At 37.5% G+C, this 27,877-nt stretch overlaps 1 protein-coding gene across 4 annotated transcripts in view; it reads right to left on the bottom strand.

Moving 5' to 3' along the window:
• The window catches only part of RERE (arginine-glutamic acid dipeptide repeats), a 373,240-nt gene that overhangs the window by 201,668 nt on the left and 143,695 nt on the right, over positions 1-27,877 (bottom strand). For all 4 annotated transcript variants that reach the window (XM_054579811.1, XM_054579813.1, XM_054579814.1 and 1 more), the window contains one exon: positions 25,547-26,012. In XM_054579811.1, coding sequence (XP_054435786.1) covers positions 25,547-25,871 — 325 coding nt within the window. In that variant the 5' untranslated portion in view covers positions 25,872-26,012. The remainder of the gene's footprint in view (positions 1-25,546; positions 26,013-27,877) is intronic.

Below are 27,877 nucleotides of genomic sequence, written 5' to 3'. Positions count from 1 at the left end.
AGTAATCTGTAAAACAGGTCACTATATCAAATGATCTCTATCAGTACTTTGAAACTTATACTTGAGTTCACTTCAAAATTAAGTGACAAACCTTAGTTTGTTTTGCATAAATAAAACACAGAATGGCCAAGAGCAAGAGAGTATAAACCGAAAATTTTCACATGTCAAACTTGTCACAGAAATGGGAAAAAATACATTGTTTTTATCTAACTTTTATAATTCATTTAAAAAATAAAAGCATGAAAAATTATTGTAGAGTCAATCTTTTTTTATTGTTCAGTTACAGCTGTCTCAATCTTTTCTTTATAACTTATAAAAATTGGGGTAATCCAACTAAAAGAGAATATATTCTAAGAAACAATTTGGAATTTCTCTCTCTCTCTCTCTCTCTCTCTCTCTCTCACACACACACACACACACACACACCCACCCCCACACTCCCCCACCACACCCACTACTGATTATTCTTCTTAATGATTTTCAAAGCAAAGTTAAATAAGGGCAAATTCTCATAAGTATTCCCCTCATCTCATTAATTAAGCAGCTATTTAAGGAACCAACTTTATATAGATGTCTACAGTTAGTCCTAAAATAAAGTGGTTTATTTGGAAAGGGAAAGATGAGACCCTAAGTCAAGAGAAATGTTAAAATCTCAGTTGGAATATATGCCCAGTAACCTCTTAAAGCCAGAGCGATTTGCCAAGAATTTCCATGCAATTTATGAATGCACAAATTGTCTGAAGCTGGTTTCAGTCAGCTGGATCAATGATCCTCCACCTGAAAATCCCCTGTGATCAACACAAGCACTCTAGACACCTTTAAAAAAAAAAAAGCTTTAAAAAAAATCAGAAAGTTAGCAGTTCCGCAAGAACTGAGCAAAGCTGATGAGATCCATTAAGTGCATAATGCACATGCTATTACATCGATATCAATTATGCCAAACAACAGATGATAACTAATTTTTTCTTTATACAGGTGTCTGGAAATAAAGCCATGAGTTTAGGTTAAGACTTATTCTCTAACACCTAGCCTCTGCCTGGTAATGAAGCCCATGATTAAGTGACCTCAAATCCTGTATCCATGATTTGGGCAGTGACACTGAACAGGGGCGTTTCTGGCTGTTTCTCACAACCCCAGCACAGCTTTGTGTCCAAGAATCTATTGTGCCATCTGCAAACAACAGAGCATGTGCTAAGCTGGAGAGGGAAGTCAGCCAAAATGTGAAGGCAGATTCTCAAGGCAAAGAAAGCCCTCTCTGCTTTTTCAATGCTCAGCAAATCAACACAAATAGAGCAGTGATTTCAACCAGGGTGCTGCATGCATTTTTAAAACATGCAATACCTGACTATTTAGTCAAGGGCACTGACCTCTTTTACCTTAGACTGCCAAATGAAAAATGACAACAGCCAACACAACAATAGCCATCTGGTGTGAATGAATCAGAAGTATACCTATTTTTTGTCAGATTGGCAAAAAAAATTTTTTTGGTGTGCCACAGAATTTTAGTAGTTTATGTGTGCCATGAGATGCAGAAGGCTTAAAATCACTGAAATAGGGTGGGAGGAGGAGGAAGGAGAGGGTAAAAGGGGGATAAATGGTGAGGGAAGGAAACGTGGGGTGGTAAACACATAACACAATATAGAGATGCTGTATTATAGAATTGTACCCCTGGAATCTATACAATTTGATTAACCAATGTCACCCCAATAAATTCAATAAAAAATACAAATGAAAACATTTTAAATAACAAAGAAAAGAAAATTGCTGAAATAGAGGAAGAGCACAGTCCTCTCCAGGATAAAAAACCACAGCCTGAAGCACCAGGCAGTTTGTCATCCTGAAACACAAAGAACCTGTCAGCATCTTCGCTGGCAGCCTCCTCACAGAGCTCGGCGGACATGCTCTTCACCCACTAACGGAGCAAGCTGCGGTGGGAGCCAGCACTCCAGCTGTGGTCAGGCCATGCTCAGCCACAGTGCAGTCCCTTAAAGAATTTCCTTCCCCAATTAATGCTTTTTTGCCTGTTCATTTTGAAATACCTTCTCATCCCTTTGCAAAGCATGGCAGTGCCACTCCAGTAAAATTTTCAATAGAAAACCTCTACCACTGGTAAAGAACACGCATGAACAAAGACTTTCTCACAAACCAATTGCGCAGAGAGCTGGCTGGGTGGCACAGTGGTGGACGTGGAGGCTGACCTGCAGGACTGCTCTGCTCTTTGGCTTTCCGTTTCTCTTACAAAGATCCCTCCACCCTGGACACTGAACCTTTCAAAGAAGTGACAGCAGGCTGGCCTAATACTGCAGAACAGAAACTGCACAGGTATCTCCCTAGTTAAACGGGATGTTTCCAAATTTCCAACATACAAAAAGGAAGTGTATATATGTACGTACACATGCTGGAAAACACCGCATCCTGACACCCCAATTCCCACCCGCATGCGCCGCATGCCCCCAGCAGCACACTCCTCTGGCTGCCCCGCCTGCACGCTGCTCGCCTCAGGGAAGAGTCTGCTGCACTCTACACAGCCACCATTCAGAAGCTGGACGAGGAACTAATAAACTGAACCAAAATGTAAAAACAGAAGGAAGTTATACAAGATCCTAGCAAGAAAGTTGCTAGGCTCTAGCAATACAAACATAAAAAGTACTGTTTTCTAATAAGTATTTTTTTAAAAAATAACTCAATTGCAGGCTGGCCCATTTTTAGTTTTCTGCTAGATTCTTTTGTGGGAAAGGGATAGTCAGTAACATTGTCTGTGAATAATGGAGAACTTAAAAGGGAAAAGGAAACAAAAACTGAGAAAACAGCAATTAAGTAGTGAAACCTTCTGTTCTTTCCCTTATCTGTGTTTTGGCCCTGAAAACCCTCACCAAATTGGCCGGTAAGATCTTAAAGATTCTAAACTCAGTGGAAAAGAGATCTCAGAGAAAACATATGGGAGGATGCCCCCCCCCCCAAACCAGAACTTATTTATTTAAAATTGTATATTTATTTTTACACATTTAAACTTCAGTCGCCTTCAAGGTACTGTCCATTTGATGCAATACACCTATCGAGACATTTTTTCAAAACAGTTTTTGAACTTGTTGATTTCAATGCCTTTTAGTTCTTCTGTTTTTTTTTGTTTCACCTCTTCCACATCAGCAAAACCTTTCCCTTGGAGGACTTTTTCTATCCAGAGAAACAAAAAAGTCACTTGGGGCAAAACTGAGTAGGTACGGTAGGGCACAGGGGTCATGCCATTTTTGGTCAAAAACTGCTGAATACTCAGCCGTGTAGGCAGATGCTCTCCAACATCACCCGTCATGGCGTGGGCAAGACTCTTCCCAATAAATTCACTGAAGCTGAACACAGCCTCTCACAACAATGTCAGCTGGCACACTGGTAACAGATGGGTTCCCAGGATACTCACCTAGTGAAAGAAGCCTGTACTACAAAGGGCCCACCCTCCAGAAGATAGGTGATTCCAGTTTTGGTTTGGGGAGGGGGGTGTCCCACCTTGTATACCTTTAGTTCCTTCCTTTTTAAACTCCATGAAAATTCAATTCCATGTATTCAAATGTCTACAGATTCCCTATCAATTTAGGCTTTTGTCTAAAAACAGAATACTATATATTTCTAGCTAAAATTGATCTGTCTTTATCCCCATTGCTAACAGGAAATTATTATTCTATCAGGGAATTAAATTATGAGAAAAAGTGTGTATGTGCGTGTGGGGGGAGCAGGTCATAACAAACAAAAGGATTTTGTTTAAATTTCTCACATTTTTTCTTTTCTCCTCTAGGAGACTGAAAATCTTCCAATGTGTCAAAAACTGAAAGACTGATCCAAGACTACCACCTTTCTAACTGGAAGAAGTGATGCCGTTATTTTGGAAAAACTCTGGCAGCAAGCCCCCCCAATCATATTCTACACGGACCTGAGAACTCTGTAAAACATGAAAGAGCAAGATCATCCTACCAGCAGCAGCACTCTTATTATTTATGCTGATGTGCTAAGAGTTAGCCATGGTCTGACATGTGCATTACACTCTCATCATCACATTTTATCCTGAAAATGTTCCTTAAAAAGCTCTCCCGGTCACCTATATTGAATCCCTATTATGAAAAAAGATTCTAATCAGCTTAACATACAAATTCCATTAAGTGATGTGGATCTCTCTTGTATTTCTAACTACTGTGTATGTATAGAGTTCATGTACTATAAGAAAACACACGGATCTGAAGGGCAGGCAGAATCTATTTTAAAAATCAGTGATGGCCATCTGCCCAATGAAGCAAAGTGTTCTGGCATTAGAGACACGGGAGGGGAGGGAATTTGAGACCACCCTCACTCTCGCTGCCCGACTCTACCTATCTTCCTAAAGCTTGAGAAGGAGGTAGCATCCCACCCTCAATTCAGTGAACTCTATAAAAAAATAAATAAATTCTGATACTAAATCCCTGTTAAGTAGGTGATGATTGCTAATAGAAATGCCTAGAGGTTCTTAACACAAAGACCACCACGGGAACATGACTGGAATATGTACATTTAGGAAGCCTGTGTGGAAACAGTTCAAACTCTTCCAGGAACCCTATGCCCCATATTCATAGAAAAAAATCACCAGGGGCAGGTAGGCTGGAGTGCAGATTCTCCTCTCCCCATATGGCTGACAAGAAACAAATTGTTATTCTGATCTTCTGGTGTCACAACCTGCAGAGCAGATTTCAAGCAACACTTCTTGTTCCTTTTCAGAAAACAATGCGCTGAGAGCCTGGGCTTCACAATAAATGGTTCAACCAATTTGCAGTGCTCACTGGAAATACACAGGAGAATTCAAAATGCCTGGCTATAATTCTTATTTGGCAAATGATTTTATTATAAACTGGTATCATAGTGAATCCATTTTCTTTACGGGTTTTCTGCTACTGTTTAATGGACTGTCAGTATAATTTAGATTTCATCTATTTAAACTCATTCAAGCCTGGCTCTGGATTGTACAGTAATGGAACATATTTCTATTCAATGAAATTAATGACAGTTAATTTTACTCTGCAGTTCTCTATTTTGTAAAAGCAACTCTTCCACAGTTCAAGCATCAGGCTACAAAATTTCCATGCGCATTACTTTTTTTTTTTTGTACTTTATAAGCATACATATTTTGTAAGCCTTCCTGGTAAGACTAATGTATATATTCATTTAATATTTATTCTCATTCAAATATTTACTACCAACTTTTCAGAAAGAGTTAGAACTTAAGTTATAACTAAAAGCAGGAGAAATGCAAGTTAATTGTCAGTCTGAACAGAGGGATGCTCAATTATTATGAGTTTTTTAAGCAAGTAAAGCTAAAGATTAAAACTTTCTGCCATATATATTTTTTACTATTAGATGATTTTCTTATACATTTCAAATCAGTCACAAAGCAAAAATTAAGTGAAATTTATCAAACTTACCATTTGGATTTAGATATACAATCAAGGCACATAGCACATTAATAAACACTGTACTGAAAAACTTCTGAGGTCAATATTCTAACAGAAATTTACTCCTGGGTTTTATTTACCCAGCAGTACAGTAAGCCCATGACTCATTTTTCTTATCGAGTGATTAGTCTTTCACCAAAGCATCCACACAGCTGTGAAAGAGAGGTTTAAAAGAGAAAAGGGCATGGAAAAAAGCACCTTAAGAGACACTTACCAAATCAAGACCCAGATAATAATAAGGAAACCATCCAGAATTTGCTATCCTAAAACTATAACCACCAGGGTCATAGACTGACAGACTGCAATTCACACACAAACAAGATAGCAAAGGAGAACCCAAGCTAGCCTTTCCATTCCTTTCATCAGCCTGACAGTCTCTTTCTGTTCAGCTGGCTTCTGATTCTCCTACACGCATGTTCCAATCATGCCCCCTTCCATCAACTGCCTCATGCTGTTCCTGCTGGAGGCGCTCTTCCTTTGTCTGGTCCGACTGCAATTCTGTCTAACTTCCAAGATGCAAATCAAGGTTTCTATGGTCCTCATGTCTTCCTCAATCTCACAAACTTACAATCTGTCCTATTCAGTTGGTATTTGCCCACTCACTGTCTGTTACTAACACAGAACATTACTTGAACGAGTATCATTTCTCCCTGTAAAATGAAGAATCAAGGACCAGAATCTTATTTTTGTATCTTGCCCTATACCTCGCCTCCACAAAGGACCCTGCACAAAGTTACACACATAAAAGATTGTGCTTTTATGTTATCGGCTGATTAAGAAAACACTACTAAAACTTTAACTGGCATCTAACATACCTCATTAAATTCGACTAGCTTATTCAAAGCCTATTACAGTTTCAGGGGGCTTCAAATTTAATCATTTGCTTTAGTTTATAGAAACTTTTAAGGGCAAGTGAAACCTGTTCCAGGACTCTCTTATTCTAGTCATACCTCTTCCTTCTAGCCCTCCTTATATCATTATTGTTTTCATTTAGGTTTTTGTTGTAGTAACTATTGCTTGGTCAGAGATTTCTTTTAAAATTAAAATCAGAGACTAAAGGTACTTTAAGAATAATTAAAAATATCTAGTCACTGTCACATGACTGAATAAATATTGAGACCTCATATTTTCATTAAAAAATCTTAGGCCAACTATGAATTTGAAATGCCATTTTATAAGTATTCACAGGTATTTGGGGGAAAAAACCAATCCCACCTACACAACTATTTCCAATTGTCTATCTCCTTAGGATTCTACATGTAGTTGTTTTGCTTTATAACACATACATCGTTCTCAGGTTAAAAAGTATCTGGGCGGGGGAACTGGGGGATCTTGTCTGGTAATCTGCCATCCACCTGTCACTTTTATAATCAAAATTAGCAAAGATCTGAAAAGGCAGCAGTATTTAAAGTATCTAAATGTCTCTTGATTTCTAAAATGAGATCAGAGATTTCATTTATTGTTTGGGCCATAAAAAGCTCTGGGTGCTTTCTATACAAAACTGTACCCAACACATTACTTCAACAAATGAGTGCAGCTGCTCTGGGCCAATACAACACTCAGTGAGAGTTTTGCTTTTTGAAATTTATACCTTGGAAAAATCATGTTTTGAACATCTGCTGCGACAAAATGAATCAGACTTAGGGGCAGGAGGAATTAAGATTTCTTCATTTTAAGCAAAACAGTAACAGGCAAATCTTGTCAATATTATATTAGAGCTAAAAAAATGAAGATAAATACATTCTACAAGGAACAAAATCATAAACTAATAAAACATTCACACACAGACTTATGGTCACCACCTATGTGCCAGGGATGAATATAAAAATAATGTCCTCCCCTTGACAAGTTGACCATCTAATAACATTAGAGCTACGTATGAAAACAAATAAACTATATGTCCTCAATAGTTTCATTTGTACAATACTTGGTTTTTAGTCTCTGTAACAGAGACTGCTGGCTGAGCATAATATTCATTTTCCCCTTCTCCCTTAATAACAGAACATACTATGTTCAGCAGGGCCTATGGCCCTCAGACAAAAGACCACATTCCCCAGACTCCCTTACAGCTGGCTTGGTCATGTGACGGACTGTGGTCATGGCATATGAGAAGGCACAGTATTTCAACTCCCAAAAGCTGAATCCAGAAAAGAGGAGTCCCTTATCTTCTTAGCCTTCCTGTTAGCCTGAATTCAAACGTGGAGCTTGTGACTGACCACTAGATAGGGATGGAAATGGAGACCACACACAATGGAATAACGAAGCCTTTGTTGCTAAAGAGCCAGACCAAGAATTTACTGATTCACCATTCAAATATCTTCAAATTATTTTCAAACGGGGCAAAATAGTTAAAGTTACATTCATGAACAGAGTGACGCCAGAAAAATGATTTGGAGAAAATATTCTAATATTGTTTTAATAGAGAAAGCCAGGAACAAACTGATGAACCTAGCAAGAGTATAAGACACTGAACATAGAGATCCTGATTTAGAAAGGCTAAAATATCTAAAGCTAGTAGGATTAAGAATCAGTAACTACCGCCAGATACAATAAGGCAGAACGAAGTGCACAACTGCCTCCCTGAAGAGACTCGCAGTTAAGTTCCTAGGATGACTCTACCCCAAGGTTTCACAAGTAGGAACAGGGATGGTTGGTAACTTCCCCTGCAAACTGACGAGCATTTTATGGGAGGACAGGTTGATGGGGCTTGCTGGCACCAGGCAGGCTCCCTGTCTTGTCCACTTCTATGTGTGTTTGATTTTAGGGCTTCAGAGAGAGCACGTGGCTACTCCTCCCACACATATTCAGGGGCCACTGACAACCAAATTTCTCAGAACATTATATCATTTATAAAACTTAAAACTGACCATAATTCATATTATATTAAGCTCTCAGAATATATTCCATATTTTATTCCATACTAGAAAGAAGATATTCTCTCTAACGTCACAGCTTCACAGCTTATCTCTTCCTTTCCATACCATTAGTTGCGGATAAAAAACAGAGCACACAAATGTGTCTGACCCATTCTCTGAGGCAAAGATTTACTATCCAAAGAAAAGATAATGTCTCTTGTTCTACGTAGAGAACACTTCTGCAATTTCAAAACCACAGGTTCAGTTACCCATAGAGGCGAAAATCCTAAGATGCACTGGGCTAGTAGAACAAACTGTAATGGCAATGCATTAAAATTCTTTAGACTCCAGACATACCTTTTAATTAGCAACTCCACTCCTAAAGAAAGCAAACAGAAATGAATGAAATGTTCACCACTGTTGTTTATAATTCAGACTATCTGAAAAGAACCTAAAATCTATAACCAGATACCTTGTGGTATCTATCCATTAAGGTAGGAGTGCCTAATGTTTTTTGTGCCATAGACGCCTTCAGGAATCTATACATCCATTTTCTAAATGGATAAGTAAATAAATGTGTTTGAATTTACAAAAACATGTACTGAATACTTACCACAATGAGGAAAAATGCAAACATAGGTACTTCTTTACTGATTCATTCAATAATAAGACTTACTAGAGGTTATTCCCTTAATAACCTTCATAATTTCAAAGCTGTGATAAACATAAACATTATTTTGAGATGTTTTTCTCTACCTGAAGTAAGAATATTTATAATTTCTATTGGCGTTACAGGTACTGCCAATATTACTACGGCTTATTGCCTCCTTTCACAATTGAAGCAAATGCTGAATATCATTCTAAATGTAAAGAATTACTGAAAACAAAGATGTAATTTTTACCCACCCAAGTTCACAGTCGGGGATTCTATTCAGAATCCAGTAGGTTGATCATGGACCCAAGGTTAAGAACTCCAGTATTAATGGCATACTAAGCAGCAGTAATGATTCATATTTATAATTACCGACATGACAATAAATCCAAAACAGGAATGTTATGTTACCGACACACACACACACACACACACACACACGCACACATGCACGCACACATGCACACACACATTATTACAAAATGATGAGTAGCATAACCCAATATATGTTTACTAAGGAAAGTGACGATACAACAAAATACTGAACAGTAGTTGAATGGTTTTACTGTTTAAATTTTGTTTAGCTGATACTACAACTTATTTTTTAATGCATTATTTGTTCACCAAAAGAACAAATGCAAAAGAGAAAATATGGGGGAGAAATAAAAAGAAAGGCTTATTACCAAATATTACCAATGCAATCACAGGGCAAATGCAAAAAGCAACAGGTGAATTCAGGGAAGAGAACATAAAAACAGGCCGCCTGTGATCATTACAGAAGTTGGGTTATAGAAACAATAGTGCATACAGAGCTGGAAATCCATACATAAATGTAGCAGACACAACACTGAGCATCCTAGCAGGTGGGAAACGACACAAGTAAAACATATGACAAAACTGATGGTCTCTACAAACAACTAGCTTCTACCAATCACAACCTAAATGCCAAATGCACTTTTTTAAAAGACTGCATTCTACACAATGTCAAAGATCTATATTTTAGACAGTTGCTACAGACTTCAAAAGTAGCATTCCACTTTGGCAGAAAGATAATCCAGGGTTTTTCTTCCTCAAAATATCTCCTAGCCAGGACAGAGAGCAAACTAGCCTGAAACCTCGAGTAATAAAATCCCTTGTAAGAAAGAAGCAGAATATCCCCAAGTCTGAGTGCTGCTAGAGTTAATTCTCAAATGCAAACTCCATGCAAATACTACTTTTCAGTTAAACTGTTCTGACAATATAAAATTACAACATACCAGGGGAGACCTCCTTGTGACATTTCCCTCCCCTCTACTAAAGGGGCAAAATTACAATTATACAAAGTATTATTAACATTTCCTCAATTAATCTGGTAATTGCACATTACCTATGTTTTATAATACCAGCACAATGGGATTTTCAGGACAAGTCTGAAACCTAAATACCACCTAATAATAATAACAGCCTTCCTTACAGCCAACACTTAAGCACAGATTTACTAAAGGGAGCACAAATTGAAATGTTAATGTTAAAAGCTAAGGATTAAAAACAATATACTAAAATAATACTTAAAATCTGTATCATACACTATTTTTTCTTTAAAAAGAAACTTACAGCCATAATCAAAGACACTCCCCTCTCAGTTTTTTTTCACTATATCAATTTCTATCTATTAATCTAAAGTGAGCCACGAACACACCATCTGTCAAGCAGCAACAACTGCCCAGCACACACAGAAAGCCAGAGCAATGCCTACAGACTTCAAAGGGAATGTAAAGACAATCCCTTTGCCTTTTACAATTCTTTATACACATTTAGATTACCACACTTCACATCATTAAGAGATATTCCTGCAAAGGCAACTGAATTAAGAAAATTTAGAGATGGGAGAAAATAAATTTGGGGTTAAATGAGCAAACAAATATGGAATGTCTTTCATATGTAGCATATAGCATGCTGCTTATAATTAGTCTGAGGATATTTAATGATGAAATAATGAGAAAAAGGGTTGGATACTTAATATATACATAATGATACACTCTTTTATGTATCATTTTAATAGACTTAGTAAAGTAACTTTAGAAGTTTATCAATTTCAAAGCATTTTAAGCAGCAACCTAAAAAAATCAGCTAACTTACCTACCCTCATCTATTTTATGGTACTTAAAAATTCATTGCAAAATTTTTACTAATATATACATATATAGGAGTTGAAAAAGAAAATCTTATTTTTTTCAAGTATTTAAGGTATTCAGTTATCCCCAAAGCAAAATTCATGCACATAGGTTCTGGAGTATTTAAATGTTTTGCAGAAGGAAATCACTGTTACACATATACATTTTAAAATAATCAACAAACATAATGCACTCCTCCATCTTTATATTCATAGACAGTATTTTTAATTTTGGAAAGCCTGGTTTTCTCAGCTGGTGAAGCTGTCAGAATAAATAGAAGGCAATATCTGGAAGGATGACAAACACATGGGTCAATGTCAAATAAAAGCCCATCGCTGTCAAAAGTAAAGCCAAATTCTTGCATTTCAATTTAAATGATGTTATCCAACTCAAACACCACCATGCCACTTCAAATCAAAATTGTTTCCTTTTAAAAAGAGCTTTTTACAAAACTGATAGAGTATAACAGATTAAACAACTCTTTTAGCAATTTCCTCATGCTACTACAAAGCAAGGCATCAATGTATAATTATAATAAAGGGAACATTTAACAATTAATTGAGCCAGCAAAAGCTAAACCTCCAGAGCTTAAGAGTTCAAAAGCTTGCTCACTAAGCAAAAGGGCAGAGGATTTTAACATAACTGCAGGAAATCTCAGTCCAATTAGACTCTAGGTAAATATAAATTTTGTTCCACCATGACTGGGACTCTATTTGTCACAGTCCACTAGGCTGATTTTATCATCCAGCTTGGAGACTGAAACAAAAGAACAGGCCCCGCACCCCAACCTACTGTAGCTCCCAGTGCTACCATGTTAATCCAGTTCCTTCTTCTAGGTTTGTGCTGAACAGAGAAGGCCCCCAGTGAGCTTGATTTTACAACCAACCAACCAACAAACAAACCAAGATTCCCAAAACATATCACACAACCACTGAAGTAATAATGAAGGTGTCTGAAGGTACTCAGGATGTGTACCAGTTTATAATGGTGACATCTTAACTAACTCACTTTCCTCACTCAGTATTTATTCAAATTCTATGTGGAGAATATGCACAAACACTCTTTCAAAAAGAAAACAGAAATAAATGCATAGGATTTCAAAGTGGCACCATTTGGGGTGGCAACTGCTTTGCAGGGATATGTCTGCACTGGCAAGCTCCCAGAGAAAATACATCCAGAACTGACTAGGGCAGGGAGATGTAATTCCATGCTTTGTAGAGTTTGCTAGGAAGCAGAAAAAGTTACAACTTAATATCTACACGGTTTCAACAATACAAACAAGTAAAAATCAGTTTTAATTTAACTGAATAAATCAAAGCAAATTATATTTTAAAGTACAGAATAAAATACTAGATGATGAAAGAATTTTAAGGATTTTTAAAAAAGGCACAAGTAGCGACTGAAGCAGGAACCCCACAGAGCAGAAGGGGCAGAGCCCTGTAGCCCACAGGTCAGCTCTGTTTTTGTAAGGCCCATAAACAATACATGTTTTTTTACATTTTTTAATGTTTGGGAGAGGAGCTATTTCTTGACACATCGAATTATATAAAATTCAAATTTCAGTGTCCAAAATTAAAGTGTTAGTGGTAAACAGCCATGTCTATTCATTTATATCTTGTCTGTTGCTGCTTTCATGGCAAGGACAGAGTGGCATAATTCCAACAGAGACTTATGGCCTACAACAAAGGTTGAAAATGTTTACTATTTGGCCCTTTACAGAAAAAAGTTTGCTGGCCACTCCTATAGAAATGCTCACTAAATAAGTAAAACAGCTCAAATGATAATGTAAATTTTACACCATAAAAAAAATTACAATGTATATGGACTTTTATTTGATAATGACAAATTTGCCCAGAAACTTTCTGTTTATAAAATGCTCAAAAATTTTTCTAGAGATTATTATTATTATTGTCAAGGATTCAGGCCTGACACATACAAAATAAACCTGTCAGCCAATGCCTCCACAAGAATAGAGTGTTCTAAAATCACATCTCCAAGTTCCTCATCACATATCTTATTGGAGCTGAAAACTTCACTTATGTTATGACTCTAGATAAGGATGGTACATATTCCTATACCTGTGCCCAAGAAAACACACTGTCAATAATCAGAGAACTCACTCAGCTGGAGCAGGAGACAAAACCCATCTGCCACCTACCTAACCTAGACGGTCTCTTCTACTTGTCTCATCTAGTATCGACTTATTTACCACTCATCCTTCCTTCATCACCGTTCCTGTACCTTCTCTTCTGTGAAAACCACTGTTAGAACTTGACAGAAAGGGCAAACATAAATTGAAAGTAGAACAGGCGTCCTTGCTCTCTGTCATCTGTGAACAGGGCATTAACAGACCAAGCTATAAACAATCAATTCAAAAAACAAACAAACTGGGCTTCTAAATCTTATCAAAAACTACAGAATGGGGCAAAAGCAGGTTTACATTTGTGAATGGACAAAACACAGTTTATTCTTGTATTATTATTTATTATTATCTTATTTTCCATACAAAGAACTGTAACCCTACTTCTGCCCGACCCTGCATTGAGTACGAAGGGGCTCTTGATGAACCCTGCCTGCATCCCGGCTTCTCCTTTAGGCTCCACATAATGCTTTAAATGAACTAGACATATGCAGGCTCCACTGTGACCCCCCGCCTCCGCCAAAAGGGCTTTCTGTGTTTACCATGACACTCCAGAGAGGGTCTCAAGGAGCAATGGCTAAACTTAGTAACCAATACAACCAAAAGAAAGCTCCCTATCAAGAACAGCAAACAAACCATAGCAAGAGGCAAGTCTAAATCAGATTCAGACACATATATACACACAACTGGGAATGCATCATGACTGACTCATCAGCATGTAGCACTAAACACCCAGAGGCTACTATATTCAACAGGAGTCACAGTAACATCAGAGCAGAGAAGTCTGGGAGCAGTATCTGCTCTCAAAATAACATTAACCAGGAATGCCATGGGTTTGCCATACTATACTGAGATATTTTTTGAGCAATTTGCACAGGTAAAACAGCCTCCTAAGAAAAGTTTTGCCTGAGCCTACTTGTGTGTCACAGAATAATTTCATGAGCTGTCACACCATAGGCAGGCAAGCATTCCACTGAACATTTTAAATATCTATAATGATTAAATAGTCCTAAGAAAATGAAAGAACATAGGAGCTCAAAAGGGCCAAAGACCTCAAAAGAGGCAAAGATCAAAAGGGTCAAAAACAGCCATGGCTGGTGTGGCTCAGTGGATTGAATGCCAGCCTCTGGACCAAAAGGTTGCCAGCTCCATTCCCAGTCAGGGCACATGCCTAGGTCGTGGGCTAGGTCCCCAGTTAGGAGCGTGAGAGGCTACCCATTGCTGATTCTCTCCCTCTCTATCTCCCTCCTTTCCCCTCTAAAAATAAATAAATAAAATCTTTTTAAAAAATTTTGTTAAAGGGTCATAAAAACATATATGTAGTCCTAGGAAAACCTCATATTGAGGGGGGAACAAAAAGGTTCACTAAAAATAAAAGGACATATAAAATACAGTGTAAGGCCGAAGGATGGTGCTTTAAAAAGGGGGGAGGAATTCTGGAAGCAGCCTAGGGGGCCAGCATGGCCTAGCATAGGGTGGTAAGGTGTTTGTTTTTCTGATTATGCCTTAATTGCCAGGGAATGGGTTTTGGGGAAGAAACCGACTATCTTTTATTAAAATAAAAGATTTTTTTTTTCCTTTCCACCAGGGGAAAAAATTACAGCATAATACAGCATAAGGAGCAGCTAACTCAAAGCCTATGCAACTCTGAAATCGGATTAGTACTTTTTTTAATAATCAATAATTATAACCTCAAGAAATAAGATAGCATAAGTAGGCACCCCAGAGTGGCTGAACACTGTCTTATGAGTATTTAAAATACTAAAAACAACAGACGCTGGCTTGAAGGCACCAAAACAATGCAGATTAACAGGGAGCTTCTGTGAAGGTGAGCACAGCAGGCAAGGCAACCTGACAGTCAAGAGTGTTTGTTGCAAAGGGTTTCCTAGGGTGCAGGTGCTCATGTTTTTCATTTCATTTTAAATAAAGATGAAAGGGCTCTTGCCAGCCAAAAGCCAAACTGAAAGTTTAAGTTCTCACCTACTTTTTCCTTTTCTGCTAAAATATAATCACATCTACATTATACCATGTAACTATACATTATAATTCTCTGTTCTCAGTCTGCCTCCCAGGAAAAGTTGTATATGAACTCATACAAATTACACATTCCACTGACACCATTCCTCTATTTACCTATCACATACATAGCAAAACAAACTATAAATATCCATATGGTGTTACAAGTTCTCTTTGAATCTAGTGCTGCGGTGTGATTCTCCTGATTAAGCAGTGTATCATGAACATGTGCTGTTTTCCTGGCCTTCTCGCATCTATTTCCCTTACTGAACAGCTCACAATTTCATTGTGGGGAATTATCTTAACCCTACTATGTACAGTTTTAGGGGGAGCAATAAATCAAGGTTTCTGTCTTTTTTTATCCAAAACACAGACACAGAATTCACACCTGGCCAACTGAGTTTACTCTTCTGGGACTGTGACTTGAGCTGAGTGACAGCAAGGACAAGAAAATGCTGAATGGCACCCATTCCAGTGGTAGTACCCAGACGGAATGGCCAGTAGCTCCCACTAACCAAAAGTCAGCACTGCCCGCAATCCAGGCAAGTTTCCACCATTCCATGAGTTTTCCTACTAACAAATTATTTTTTGTGCGTAATGTGGCCAATGTTTTCCAGCTTGCATTCAAAAACCTTTAACATATATGATACACTCACTTTTATTAGACCATGAAAATTATATATTTTTCCCCTTCAGATGCTGAGTTAAGGGTTCCAATCCAGTCATCAGCATTAGCCTAAACGGTCTGGAACAACTTACCTCTCCTCACTCAGCTAACTTCCCCTAATTGCTATTCATTTACCTTCTTAACAGTTATTCTGTGTACATACATTAAGCAAATAAGAGATAAACAATGTCCTAAAGCAGACAAGATGAAACTAATTTTAGGAGTAGGAAAAAAAGAGAAAGAGCCAAGTACAGTTGGCCCCTGAACAACATGGGTTTCAAATACATGGCTCCACTTATATGGAGATTTTTTTTCAACAACACAGTCTATGTATTTTCTTTTCCTTATAATTTTCTTAAAAACATTTTACTTTCTCTAGTTTACCTCATGTTAGAATTCAGAATATGAGAAGGAAGCCCCCCTAAAATGGAATTTATTTATTAAAAAACTGTGTATTGATTCTTACATGTTTAAACTTCAGTCTCCTCCTTAGTACTCTCCATTTGGTGCAATACACCTATCGAGACTTTTTTCCACTGCTCAAAACAGTTTTTGAATTCATCGATTTTGATATCTTTTAGTATTTCTGCCAGTTTTTTTGTTTGTTTCACCACTTCCACATTGGCAAAACATTTCCCTCTGAGGACTTTTTAATATAGGGAAACAAACAAACAAAAAACAAAAAACAAAAAAACATGTCACTCACGGCAAGATCTGGCAAATAGGGAGGGTGGGGCATGAGGGTCACACCCCTTTTTAGCAAAAAATTGCAGAACACACTCAGTGTGGTATGGGGAGATGTGTTCATAAATCACCCATTATGAAATGAGCAAATGCGCTGAAAGTCTTCAAAAATTTACTGAAGCGGAACACAGCCTCTTACAACACCAACATCTGGTACACCAATATAGTGGGTTCCTAGAACACTCACCTAGCGGGGGAAACTCCAAGGGGCCCACTCTCCAGAAGATAATACTGGTTTTCAAGGGGTTCTCCCAATAAAGCATATAATGTATAAAGCACATAACAAACAAAATATGTGTTAATTGATTGTTGATGTTATCAATAAAGTTTCTTTCTGGACAATAGTAAGCAATTAGTATTAAAGTTTTTAGAAAGTCAAAAGTTATATGCAGATTCTTTACCTGTGCATGGGGGTCAGGAGCCCTAACAACCAGGTGGTTCCAGGTTCGACAGTACTTACATCATGCGTTTTCTAAGAAATAGGCCTAGCTCTTCCTTCTTTTTCTTTCAACATAGATGTGTTTGTTTTTAGTATTATTTCAGTATTTTATGCAAATACCCATCCATCCTTGGCTTTCACCAATTCTCACAGGCCCACACCATCTTACAAACTAGCTGTGAGCCCTTGGGTTCTAAGTCTTCATTTCTACATCTGTGTAACAGGCAAACAATGACTAGTTTGTGCAGGGATTTTTTTTTTTTTTAAGATTTATTTATTTTTAGAAAGAGGGGAAAGGAGGGAGAAAGAGAAACATTGATGTGTGACAGAAACATCAATTGGTTAGTCGTCTCTCACACACCCCCAACTGGGGACCCAGCCTGCAACCCAGGCATGTACCCTAACCAGGAATCAAGCCAGCAACCTTTTGGTCCACAGGCCAGCACTCAATCCACTTGAGCCACAGCAGCCAGGGTGTGCAGGGAATTTTTTTAAGAACTAGAAACAAAACAGGTAAAGCAAGCCCAATACAGAAAGAGAGCAGGTGCTTTAGAAAGTGATTAGTTAACATCCATGGACACCACTCCCTCACTCCCTCATGTCTATTTGCACCGGAGTTCACAGTTCCTTTGCAACCAGGCACTTCAGAAGATCCAAACTGTTCCCAGCTGACTGGTTGGAATTTAACTCTATGGCTGCCTCTGTTCCTCTTGAACTATATGTGCTGTATTTCATATCAAAATTTCAAGCCATGAAAGCCTGTCTCACTTTTCCTTTTAAAAGTGTATTTTCTGTCCTGGCCAGGTGGCTCAGCTGGTTGGAGTGTTGTCCTGTACAGTAAAAGGTAGCAGGTTTGATGCCCAGCCAGGGCACATACCTAGGCTAGAGGTTCAATCCCCCATCAGGGTGCGTGCAGGAGGCAGCTGATCAATGTTTCTCTCTCAGATCAATGTTTCTCTGTTTCTCTTTCTCTTTCTCTTTCTCTCTCTCCTTTCCTCCCTTCTTCTCTAAGGTCAATAAATATATCTTCTGGTGAGGATTTTTTAAAAAATGCCTATCTTCCATTTCATTTTTGTTTTTGAACCTGCCTAAATTCCATCTGCCGTAAATAAGTGACAGGTGTGCTGGGATGCCGAGCCTCTCAGCTCTGAGTAATGCACACATTTTCTACTGGTGCATTAACTTGAAAAATACTGGAAAGCACTGGTCTAGCTCGGTGATTCTCAAAATTTAATGTGTATTTAAATTACCTGGGAAGCTTATTAAAACAAAAATTCTGACTCAGTAGATGTGGAGTGGAACAGAGATTCTGCATTTGCAACCAACTTTCACGGTATGTCCGTCTGTAGCCAACATGTGCAGCAGCAAGTGTGTGTCTAGCATACCTGTTTCACTGCATTTAATGACTCTTTCCTTATGAAATTGAAAAAGATATGGCTAATCAGTCAAATTTCCATCACTTTCCACTTTTTTGGTTAGAATAACATTAGAACAGCGGTGTCTCTTATTTCTTCTACCTTCATAGAAATAAAGTAAAAACTTTTTATGTGCTCATTTTTTTTCTTACCTGTACACTATTTGACCAACTTCATAATATATACTAAAATGCAATTCCTTCTTGGGGCACAGAAAAAGATAAAACAAAATTTCAACAGAAACAGAAGAAATAAAAATTAATATAATCTACATTGATAGGTGTACTATAATATGCTAAAAAGAAATAAATTTTCACAACTGTTCCAAGAACACGCAACTAAGAAAGCTGAAGTGGTCACTAAAACGCGGGTCACTCAAACTCGAGTCTATCTAGCAACAAAGCTTTTCCCATATGATAGAGGGTGAATTCCCAGCACCCTCCCAAACAAAAGCATATGCATAGGGTGAAATGCTGACCCACCCAGGACCTCAGAATGTGACATTACTTGGGAGAAGGGTCATTGCAGATATACCTAGTCACAATGAGGTGGACCATGATCCAGTATGATTGGTGTCCTTATAAAAAGGAGAAATTTGGACACAGAGATGGGCACGCAAAGAGAATGCCATGTGCAGATCGCAGTTATGCCAGCACAAGCCAAGGAACTACCATAAGCCAGGAGAGGCACAGAACAGATCTTTTCCTAGTACCTTAAGGGGAGGGAGCATGGGCTTACCCACACCTTGAACTGGAACTTCTAGCCTACACATTATTTCTGTTGTTAGCCACTTAGTCTGTGGTACTTTATATGTCAGCCCTAGAAAACTAATACAATGACTCATTGTGCTCCCTCCCAAATAAGGGAAAGGTCTAAAGATGATTGTGCAGATAAGCAATTACATCACAGAAAGCCTGGTGTGCCAGGTGATTTTGGATTAGATCCTACGGGAAACGCATCCACTGAAAGGCTTTAAGTAGCTTAGTATTAGGTTTATTAAGTGCAAATGAATTTGTAACATATGCCACACCACTTTCATTCAAGCAAGGTCTAAAGGTTCCTCTATGCCAGAATTCATGTTTCTTGTTACGCAAAAACATCCTGGCCATCATCAGAAAAAGTTCCATCTCACCCCAGAATAGACTGTCACAAGAAGATGTCTGCATTTGTATGTCATATGCAACTAAAATTCTTCGAAATATTGGGTTGGTCAAAAAGTCTATTTAGTTTTTCCCATAAATTAAAAGACACATTTTTCATTTTCACCATTAACTTTATTGATTTGGATATTTTGAATGTGTCAGCTAGCTCCCATGCGTGTAATGCTGATTGTTCTCAATTAACATCTCGATTTGATCACTAGCAACTTCAATTCGTCTACCAGACTGTGGAGAATCATCTAGCGAGAAATCTCCAGCACAAAACTTTACAAACCACTTCTGTCACATTTGATCAGTCACAACACCTTCTCCATACACTGCACAAATCTTTGTTTTGCATCCTGTTTTTTTTACCTTTCTTGAAATAATAAAGCATAATATGCTGAAAATGTTGCATTTCTTCTTCCATCCTCAGTATTAAAATGGCTCACAAAAATTCACCAGTTTTGATAAGGTTTTTTTTAATGCATGCTGATGTGACAACCGTCACAGTAACAAAATTGTTTCGAATGAAGTTAATGACAACTAAGTGTTACTAGAGCCATCTTACGGAAAAACCCAAACAAACTTTTTTGGCCAACCCAATATAAGAGACATGGATAATAAAAAGTTACAGATGAAATGAGCTTTTATTTCCCCCAAAATTTGCCCTGAAACACCAAATGCTTGGCAGGGGGTAGGGGGAGTGCTTAATTTTTAGGAGGAAATGTTCGTCTGAGTAATTGCCATACATAAGCTTTCAATTATTCAGACGATCAAGACTTTGAAACCAAATTCAGCCTCTTAATAGGTCAGAGACCAGCCCCTCAGTAAAAAATCTTCCAGATACCAGTGCCTGAGTTTAACACTATCCTGACTTCAAAACACTAAAGATTCATTTTTGCCTGGTTTTAAACTTTATAATAAAGGAATCATACAGCATTATACTCTTTTATGTCCACTCAACATTATGATTCAATTTTTTACCTTCAATTTTGATTCAAACTATATTTCATTTATTTTACTTTGGATTTTTTTCCATCTTAAATTCCATTTGCATCGATAGAAATTAACACCTCAATGTTCAATGTATAATCAATTCTAGGTTCTAGGTCCTTTTTCAGTTCAAGCCCCAATTCCTAACAATAATGAGGAAAAATTGGAAACAAAAAGGAGAAATGTTTATTTCACCCAAGATTTTTTAAACCACAAACTTAAAAGTTCTTTTGTCTTTTATGTATAAAATTTATTTTCATGTAAAATTTCACACTTTGTTCAAAAAGTAGAAGGAACACAGATACACCAACTTGAAAATCCTGAATCTTGATTTTCCCCCTCTTGTATATAATAGCAAGAGCGTTCTATTTTTCAAGGAATAATATCCAGGGATACTCCAGAGAGGTCAAACAAAATTATTAGTTGATATATTATGATAGAATACAAGAAACAGAGAACCAGCTTAATAATCACTTTTTAAAGAACATGTTTCTTTAGCAAAAGAACAAACAAAACCAATATGTCAAAATGAAAAAAATACCTCCTGATAATTTGAATCTTCTACTGTTGACCTGGTCAGGAATAGCATCTAACTGAAAGGAATGGATATATCATTGATGGGAATGTAAATTAGTATAGTTACTGTGGAAAACAGTATGAGGTTCCTCAAAAAAGCAAAAATATAACTACCATATAATCCTGCACGTTCCACTGGGTATGTGACTGAAGGAAATGAAATCACTATCTCAAAGATATATCTGCATCCCTGTGTTTATTTCAACATTATTTACAATAGCCAAGACATGGAAGCAACGTAAGTGTCCATGAAGGGAAGAATGAATAAAGACAATGTGGTTTATATACAATGGAATACGCTCAGTCATAAAAAGTCAGAAGGGGAAAAAGACAAACATTGTATGATCTCACTTATATGTGGAATCTAAAAATACCAAACTCATAAAAACAGAGAACAAATAGTGATTGGGGGGAAGGCAGAGCATGAGATATGGGTGAGGGTGGTAGCCAAAGGGTACAAATTTCCAGCTATAAGATGAATAAATTTAGGGGACATAATGCATAGCATGATGAGTATAATTAACACTGCATTGTATATTTGAAAGTTATAAGAGTAGATTTTCACAGTTCTTGCCACAAAATGTAACAAATGTGAGCTTATGGATGTTTGTGGTAATTATTTTGCAATATATACATATACAAAATCACTGCATGGTACAGAACAACTTTGTATGTCAATTATACCTTAATTAAACTGTTGGGGAAGGGGAGGTAGTGTAAGGAAATTAATATGCTACCCAGCAAACTTTAGAAATCAGTATGCTATGCTAAAGAAGCCCAAAAGGGAAATCTGACTGCACACAGCTGTGTAATAAATTGATTTGTTATCGTAACAGTCATCTCAAAAGTAGAGTAACGGCTGATAGCAAAAAAGGTAGACGGGCAAAATATAATAGAACCCCTCAGAGTTTTTTTTTTGTTTGTTTTTTTTATTTTATTTTAGAACAAGTCTGTTAAATCATTCATTGGGAAATAAATTATTCAAAATAGACTTCCGGAAGCATTATTCTAATTTGGACACTGTTAATCAATCAATAGGTTTCTGAAAGACTTTCAGAAATTTATTTATTCAATAAATATGGAATGCACATTGTATGTACATTATTGTCATAGATGCCAGGAATACAAGAAAAAACCAAGAGTAGAGTTGCTGCTTTTCTGGAAGACATGTTAATCCTAAAATAATAATAGGGAAAAAAAGAAAATTTTTAGTGCTAGAAGATACATAATGCCGTGACAGTATCTATGAAAGAAATCTGGGTAACCTGGGTGAGGAAAGGCAAAGACCCCAGAATGGAAGAGCTGAAGAAAGAGTAAGGAAGTGTGTCTGTGTGTGTATAGCGGGCGGGGGTGGGGTGGGGATGCTCATTAGCCTGCAGCAACAGCAAGTACAAAGGTCCCAAGGCAAAAGGTAACTTGGAGAGTGTTCCCTAAAAATCCATTATGCTGAGTTCCTGTGAACAGAGTAAAGATAACTCCAGAGATAAGGAGCTGGGGCAAAAAAGCCGGTTGTGACATGCATGAAGTTAAACGTTAGCTAGTGTAAAATTCTAAACAATCTCCAATTTGTCAATAAAATCTCATTCTTCCCAGACCAAATAATCTGATTATAGATTCCCCTAGGATACGAAGTTCCCTGTTCCCCTAGAATAAGAAGTGTAATTTACATAATACTCTATTTTTATCCTCACGGCATCACACACTACTTGGCTCATCCTTAATGACACTTAGGAGGTACCTATAATTTACACTTAATCTATTAAAACCCATTCAGAAGAGTATAAAGCAAAAAGAAAAATCACTGCTTTATATCCTATAGAAACAAATAAACATAAAAGATCTACCATTCAACAACTAATAATAAACTGAAGAAATCCCTTATGATGTCCCATAGTTTCCACCTAAACATTAAGATACGATTAAGCATACTAAATCCCTGCAACTGGGTGAGGATAGTGGTTTTTCATCACTAACAAAAGATGTTACTGCAGTATTCTGCATGAGAAAAGAAAAAGACCACAAAGGAAGACAAAGGAAAGTAAAAAAATCCAGTCTGATCTGAGAACCTAATCACAGTACCCTCCTTCTGATTCTTCAGTTTAGATAAACCTAGAGAATAGGCAATATTTAACAACCCTTCATCTAGAAAGAAGCTTTTTTGAGAAGGCCACTAAAGTCATTTAGCTTCGAATGCATCCCCCAAGAAGAAAAGAAACCACTGATCAGGTCAAAGACAGCCTCCTTACTAAAGGGTCAAGCACCTACTGGACCTGGCAGGGTGTAAACCCCAGGCCACAGCAACATCACCCACCCACACAAGGAGCCCTTTGCACAAAGTGGTCATTTTTGGTTACCACAGATCTTTTATAACAACATATTTAGTGTCCAAAGAGAGCTATCTCTTTCATATTTCACAAAGGTGCTCAGCTTCTCCCAAAAAATTTTGTAAATAAGCCCTTAGCTACCTCCCTCCACATCCTCTTCTAAACATCAAGCAGGAAGGACTTCCTATCATCCTGTAAAAGGTGCAATATGGATGTACAACAGTTCCCAAACTATTTTTCTCAAAACTGGCTTTTCTTAGTTAGATATTCAGAAGAAACAATGTGCCATAGTCCCATAAATGGCGAAAAGGGCAAGTTTCTTTTCTTTTCTTTCTTTTTTTTTGTTTTTTTTTGTTTTTACTAGTAAGGTGGTTTCTTTAACTGCGGGACTTCTCTGAGTCACGAATGATGACAGTCTGTCATGACAGGGGCACTGTGTGCAGCATTTCCCACATGTATGTGACTACAAACGTTTGAGGGAAGTATCGCCGCTGGCACAGGAGTAACATTCCCTTGAGAAAGGCTGGAATTCAATACCGCATAAGGCAGCTGGCCTTCTGACAATGATCCAAATGGTCATATTACATTGAATTATTACGTATCAAGAAAAAAAAGGATAACAAACAAGATCTTACTTTAGGTTATCACACTACAATCTATATTTAACACATTCTGTTCCTTTCACATGATCTAGAGCTAAATAGGTCTACAGCAAGCATTTTGTGCTAACTCTATAACTAGACAGTCTTTGGTGACTAAGGAATTCTCACTGTCCAATATCTAAGTCTGAATCAAAGACACTAATAGTAGGGTGACCTACACATTATCGAAACTCTACAGCAGAGCTTTAATCTCCCTACAACCTCAACTGTGATCATTTTATATTACATAAATATCTTCCAATAATATCAACCAAGAAATTGTAGCTGTAAATACAAGTTTATCAGTGTAAGGTCTAATCGATTCTTTATAAACTCAAAACTAATTCTGATGGGTGGGGCGGGGCAGGGAGAATGTTAATTTATGTAAAGTTCAAAGCAGTTAGAGTACTCCTCAAACAACTGTACCAGGTTACTGGCACAAGGATCACCTTACGATTTCCATTTCCTGGAAAAACATCACACTGGCGAGTGGGGGAGGTTTAATCTGTTAATTACAGCTCGTATGAAATTCATGTCATTCCTCGGCACTATAAGTAATTCAAACAAAATGATTTTTAGCTAGTTTTACTGACTTCTGTAAGAAAAGTATCTTAATTCATATAATACATTAAATGAGAAAGGAAGGTTTTGCTGGTGCCCAACAGGTTCTGAATCACTTGTTTCCCTGCACCTCATCTGAAAACTAGATCTGTATCTTCTCTGAACAATGCTATAAAACCTCAGTACACAGAATGAACACAGTATATTTTCTGAAAAACAAAGCAGGTTACTTGGCTTCAGCTATTATCACTGATTAGACAGCCTGAAGCTCAATTCTTTAGAAAAGAACGTTGTGAAGAGAAATAAACCTTAGTTGGAAGGCCATTAAAAATATGTCTCTAGCTTCGGGTCTCTTCTGCAGCCAATGTAAAATTTCCTATTTCTAAGAATCTTAAGGTTTACTTGTCCCACCAGTTACTACATCCTAATCTGTGTGGAGAAGTCAAAAAATGAAAACTGCTGACCAGATGGTGAAGGTTAGAAGAGAGAAGCAACAGCATGAGAAAACGAGGAGAGAACTGATAACTGCACGAACCAGGATAGAAGACCGCGTGTGTGCAGACACAAGCAAGAAACGAGTGAATCCAAATGACCCAGAGTGGGTCAACGTGCTCACTACACCTTGAGTTTGCCCACCTGCACTACCCTCTACCCTCCTCGTCCCCATGCCTGCCTTGCCAGGAGAAAGTGCACCTGAATGCTGCCGCCGTTCCCCTCCACACACATTTTGTAAAGACCCCAGTGTAATAATGCTCCTCACCTCCTGGTCTGTAGACAACATCATCCTCCGTGATATAGGATGTTATCTCACCAGTGTCTGTCCTTTCATAACGAGATTTTTTTTTTGGTGGCTTCTTTTTGTTCTTCTTCGTGGATTCCTCTGTGGTGGCACTATTGTTGTCATTGTCCTCATCTTCGCTGTGATCACTCTCAGCATAATTTTTGGCTCCTCCTTCCAAGGTACAGCTCCTTCGTGGCCTTGAATTCTCACTCTCTCTTGCTTTGTCTCTTTTATCTCTCTCTCGGTCCCGATCTCGGTCCCGGTCCTTCTCTTTGTCTTTGTCTTTGTCTTTGTCAGCTGTCATGATTCGCCACGTGCCTTCTTCTGTCCTCTCACGGCTAGGCCTCCGTGAAAGGTAGACAGTAAGCCTGGGCTTCAGTCTTCTGAATTTCTCACTCAATTCCAGGGAAAATCCAACCACTCCAACCCCAATGTTTCAAAAATACTAGGAGAAAAAAGAAAGAGAGAAACTGATTTAACTCTATCGTTTCCTCATATAGTTTTCCTAAAACAATGCTTGTTAAATGAATCTCTTACTCATGCTTTAACCCTAAAAACTTCTCACAAACCATAGGAAAAAAGTACAAGTGATTAAAAAAATTAATTATATACAGTTTTGGCCTCAGCTAGCATATAGTTTATAATTTTCTACAACAGCAATAATAAAAAAATGTCTGAATGCATAAGATAAACTATACTTTCTATATGCCATTTGTTTTCTCCTTTTTAAGGAAAACATGTACCCTAGAAGACAACACATAATGGGTACAATTATACAAAATGCACTTCACAGCATAAAATTAATTTAGAAAAGAAAGAACCTATAGTAATAATTATTTTCACCTGAAAAAAAAAATTGTATAGCCTTGGAAAATGTCTTGGGATATCTCACAGTGCTACTATCTTCTTAAGACTCTTCCTAGCCACTTCTCTGAATTGCCAGAGCCCCGACCAACAATAAGCTTAAGAGCTGACTCAAGTAAAAGCGACAACTCCGATGTAAGATTTATTTGCCTTTGATTTCAATTGTTCATATCTTCTTAGTCTACTATTCTAGTTCTTTTCCAATAAAAATGGTTTCTCTAAAGATATATTATCTCTACCTTAACCAAACATAACAGCTTCCAAAACCAACCTTCTATCTTTAGGAGACATTAGGTGGTTTTCACATTCTTCCAAATTTCCACTGTTAATAGCTTCCCTAATAAACTCCTCCTCAGAACTAAACCCAACAAGAAAAGCGTGAAGTTAAGAGCTTAAAATGAGAAGAGTAAACATCAAACTCCAACCCAATACAATTCTAATAAAAATTTCACAGGAGGGGGAAAAAATGTTTTTTAACAGGTCAGTTTTGGAACAAACATAATAACCAGTAACTTATCTTTTGTATTCTTTAATCATCTTCCCCACTATCTCATCTAATGTGTTCAACAATCTGTACCAACCACTCACTACGTGCCAAGTGTTAGGAACTAAAGGTACAATGAGAGAAAAACTCATGGCTCTTGCCCTCAATGCTCTAATTAAAAAAAAAAAAAAAAATTTTAAAAGGAGGCAACTGATAAATATAAGAACCATCTATTTCTCATGTTACTAGAGCCAAGTGAAAAAAAATATGCCAACAAACAAAAGGTTGGTCCTCTTTACTTTGACAACAACAAACAAATCAGTTTGCAATTATATGCCTCAGAAGCAGAGGAAATCCTCATTGGTCATGCCAAAAAAAAAACCCATAAAAATTATCATATACTTTCTCCAAAGCTCAGAGGTCATCACACCAAAGCTCAGAGATCACACCTGATACCAGAAGAAAACCTCTCTTTTCACTTCAAATACCCTTAGGCATCCATGAAAATAAAAAATGTTGACAGCCTTTGGTATTAAATAGACCAATGAAGACGCTATAATGCTGACAACCTATAAGCCAAGTCAGAAAGGTGAAAGCATGTAGCACCAACCGAGATCACTCCCTTCTATAGAGCAAATATGCTTTCAGATAGGACTGCAATTTTCTAAACATATTTCACAAAAATGAAAAATTATTCTAGTGCCTAGAAAACTTCTGCCTAGATGAATCATCTGTTAAACAGGTAGTAAGTAATAAACTCCCAAGTCCCTGTAAGCCACTGGTGTTAGCAAATGAAAATACAGAAAGAGACATATTACTTTCTCCAACGGGCTTAAGTTTAAAGCATAAACAAGCCAATCATGCAAGAAAGAAAAATATTAGTTGACAGAGTTGTTAAAACAGTCTTCCAGCATTGAAAACATACCCAGTTCTACTGGAAGTCCAAAAAGAGCAAGGAGCTT

This window comes from Pteronotus mesoamericanus, unplaced genomic scaffold (assembly GCF_021234165.1).
Source record: "Pteronotus mesoamericanus isolate MK-2021 breed Mesoamerican mustached bat unplaced genomic scaffold, CSHL_Meso_final contig_557, whole genome shotgun sequence".
NCBI lineage: Eukaryota > Metazoa > Chordata > Mammalia > Chiroptera > Mormoopidae > Pteronotus > Pteronotus mesoamericanus.
Note: the sequence above shows the minus strand (reverse complement) of the source record. Positions and strands in the feature narration are given on the sequence as shown.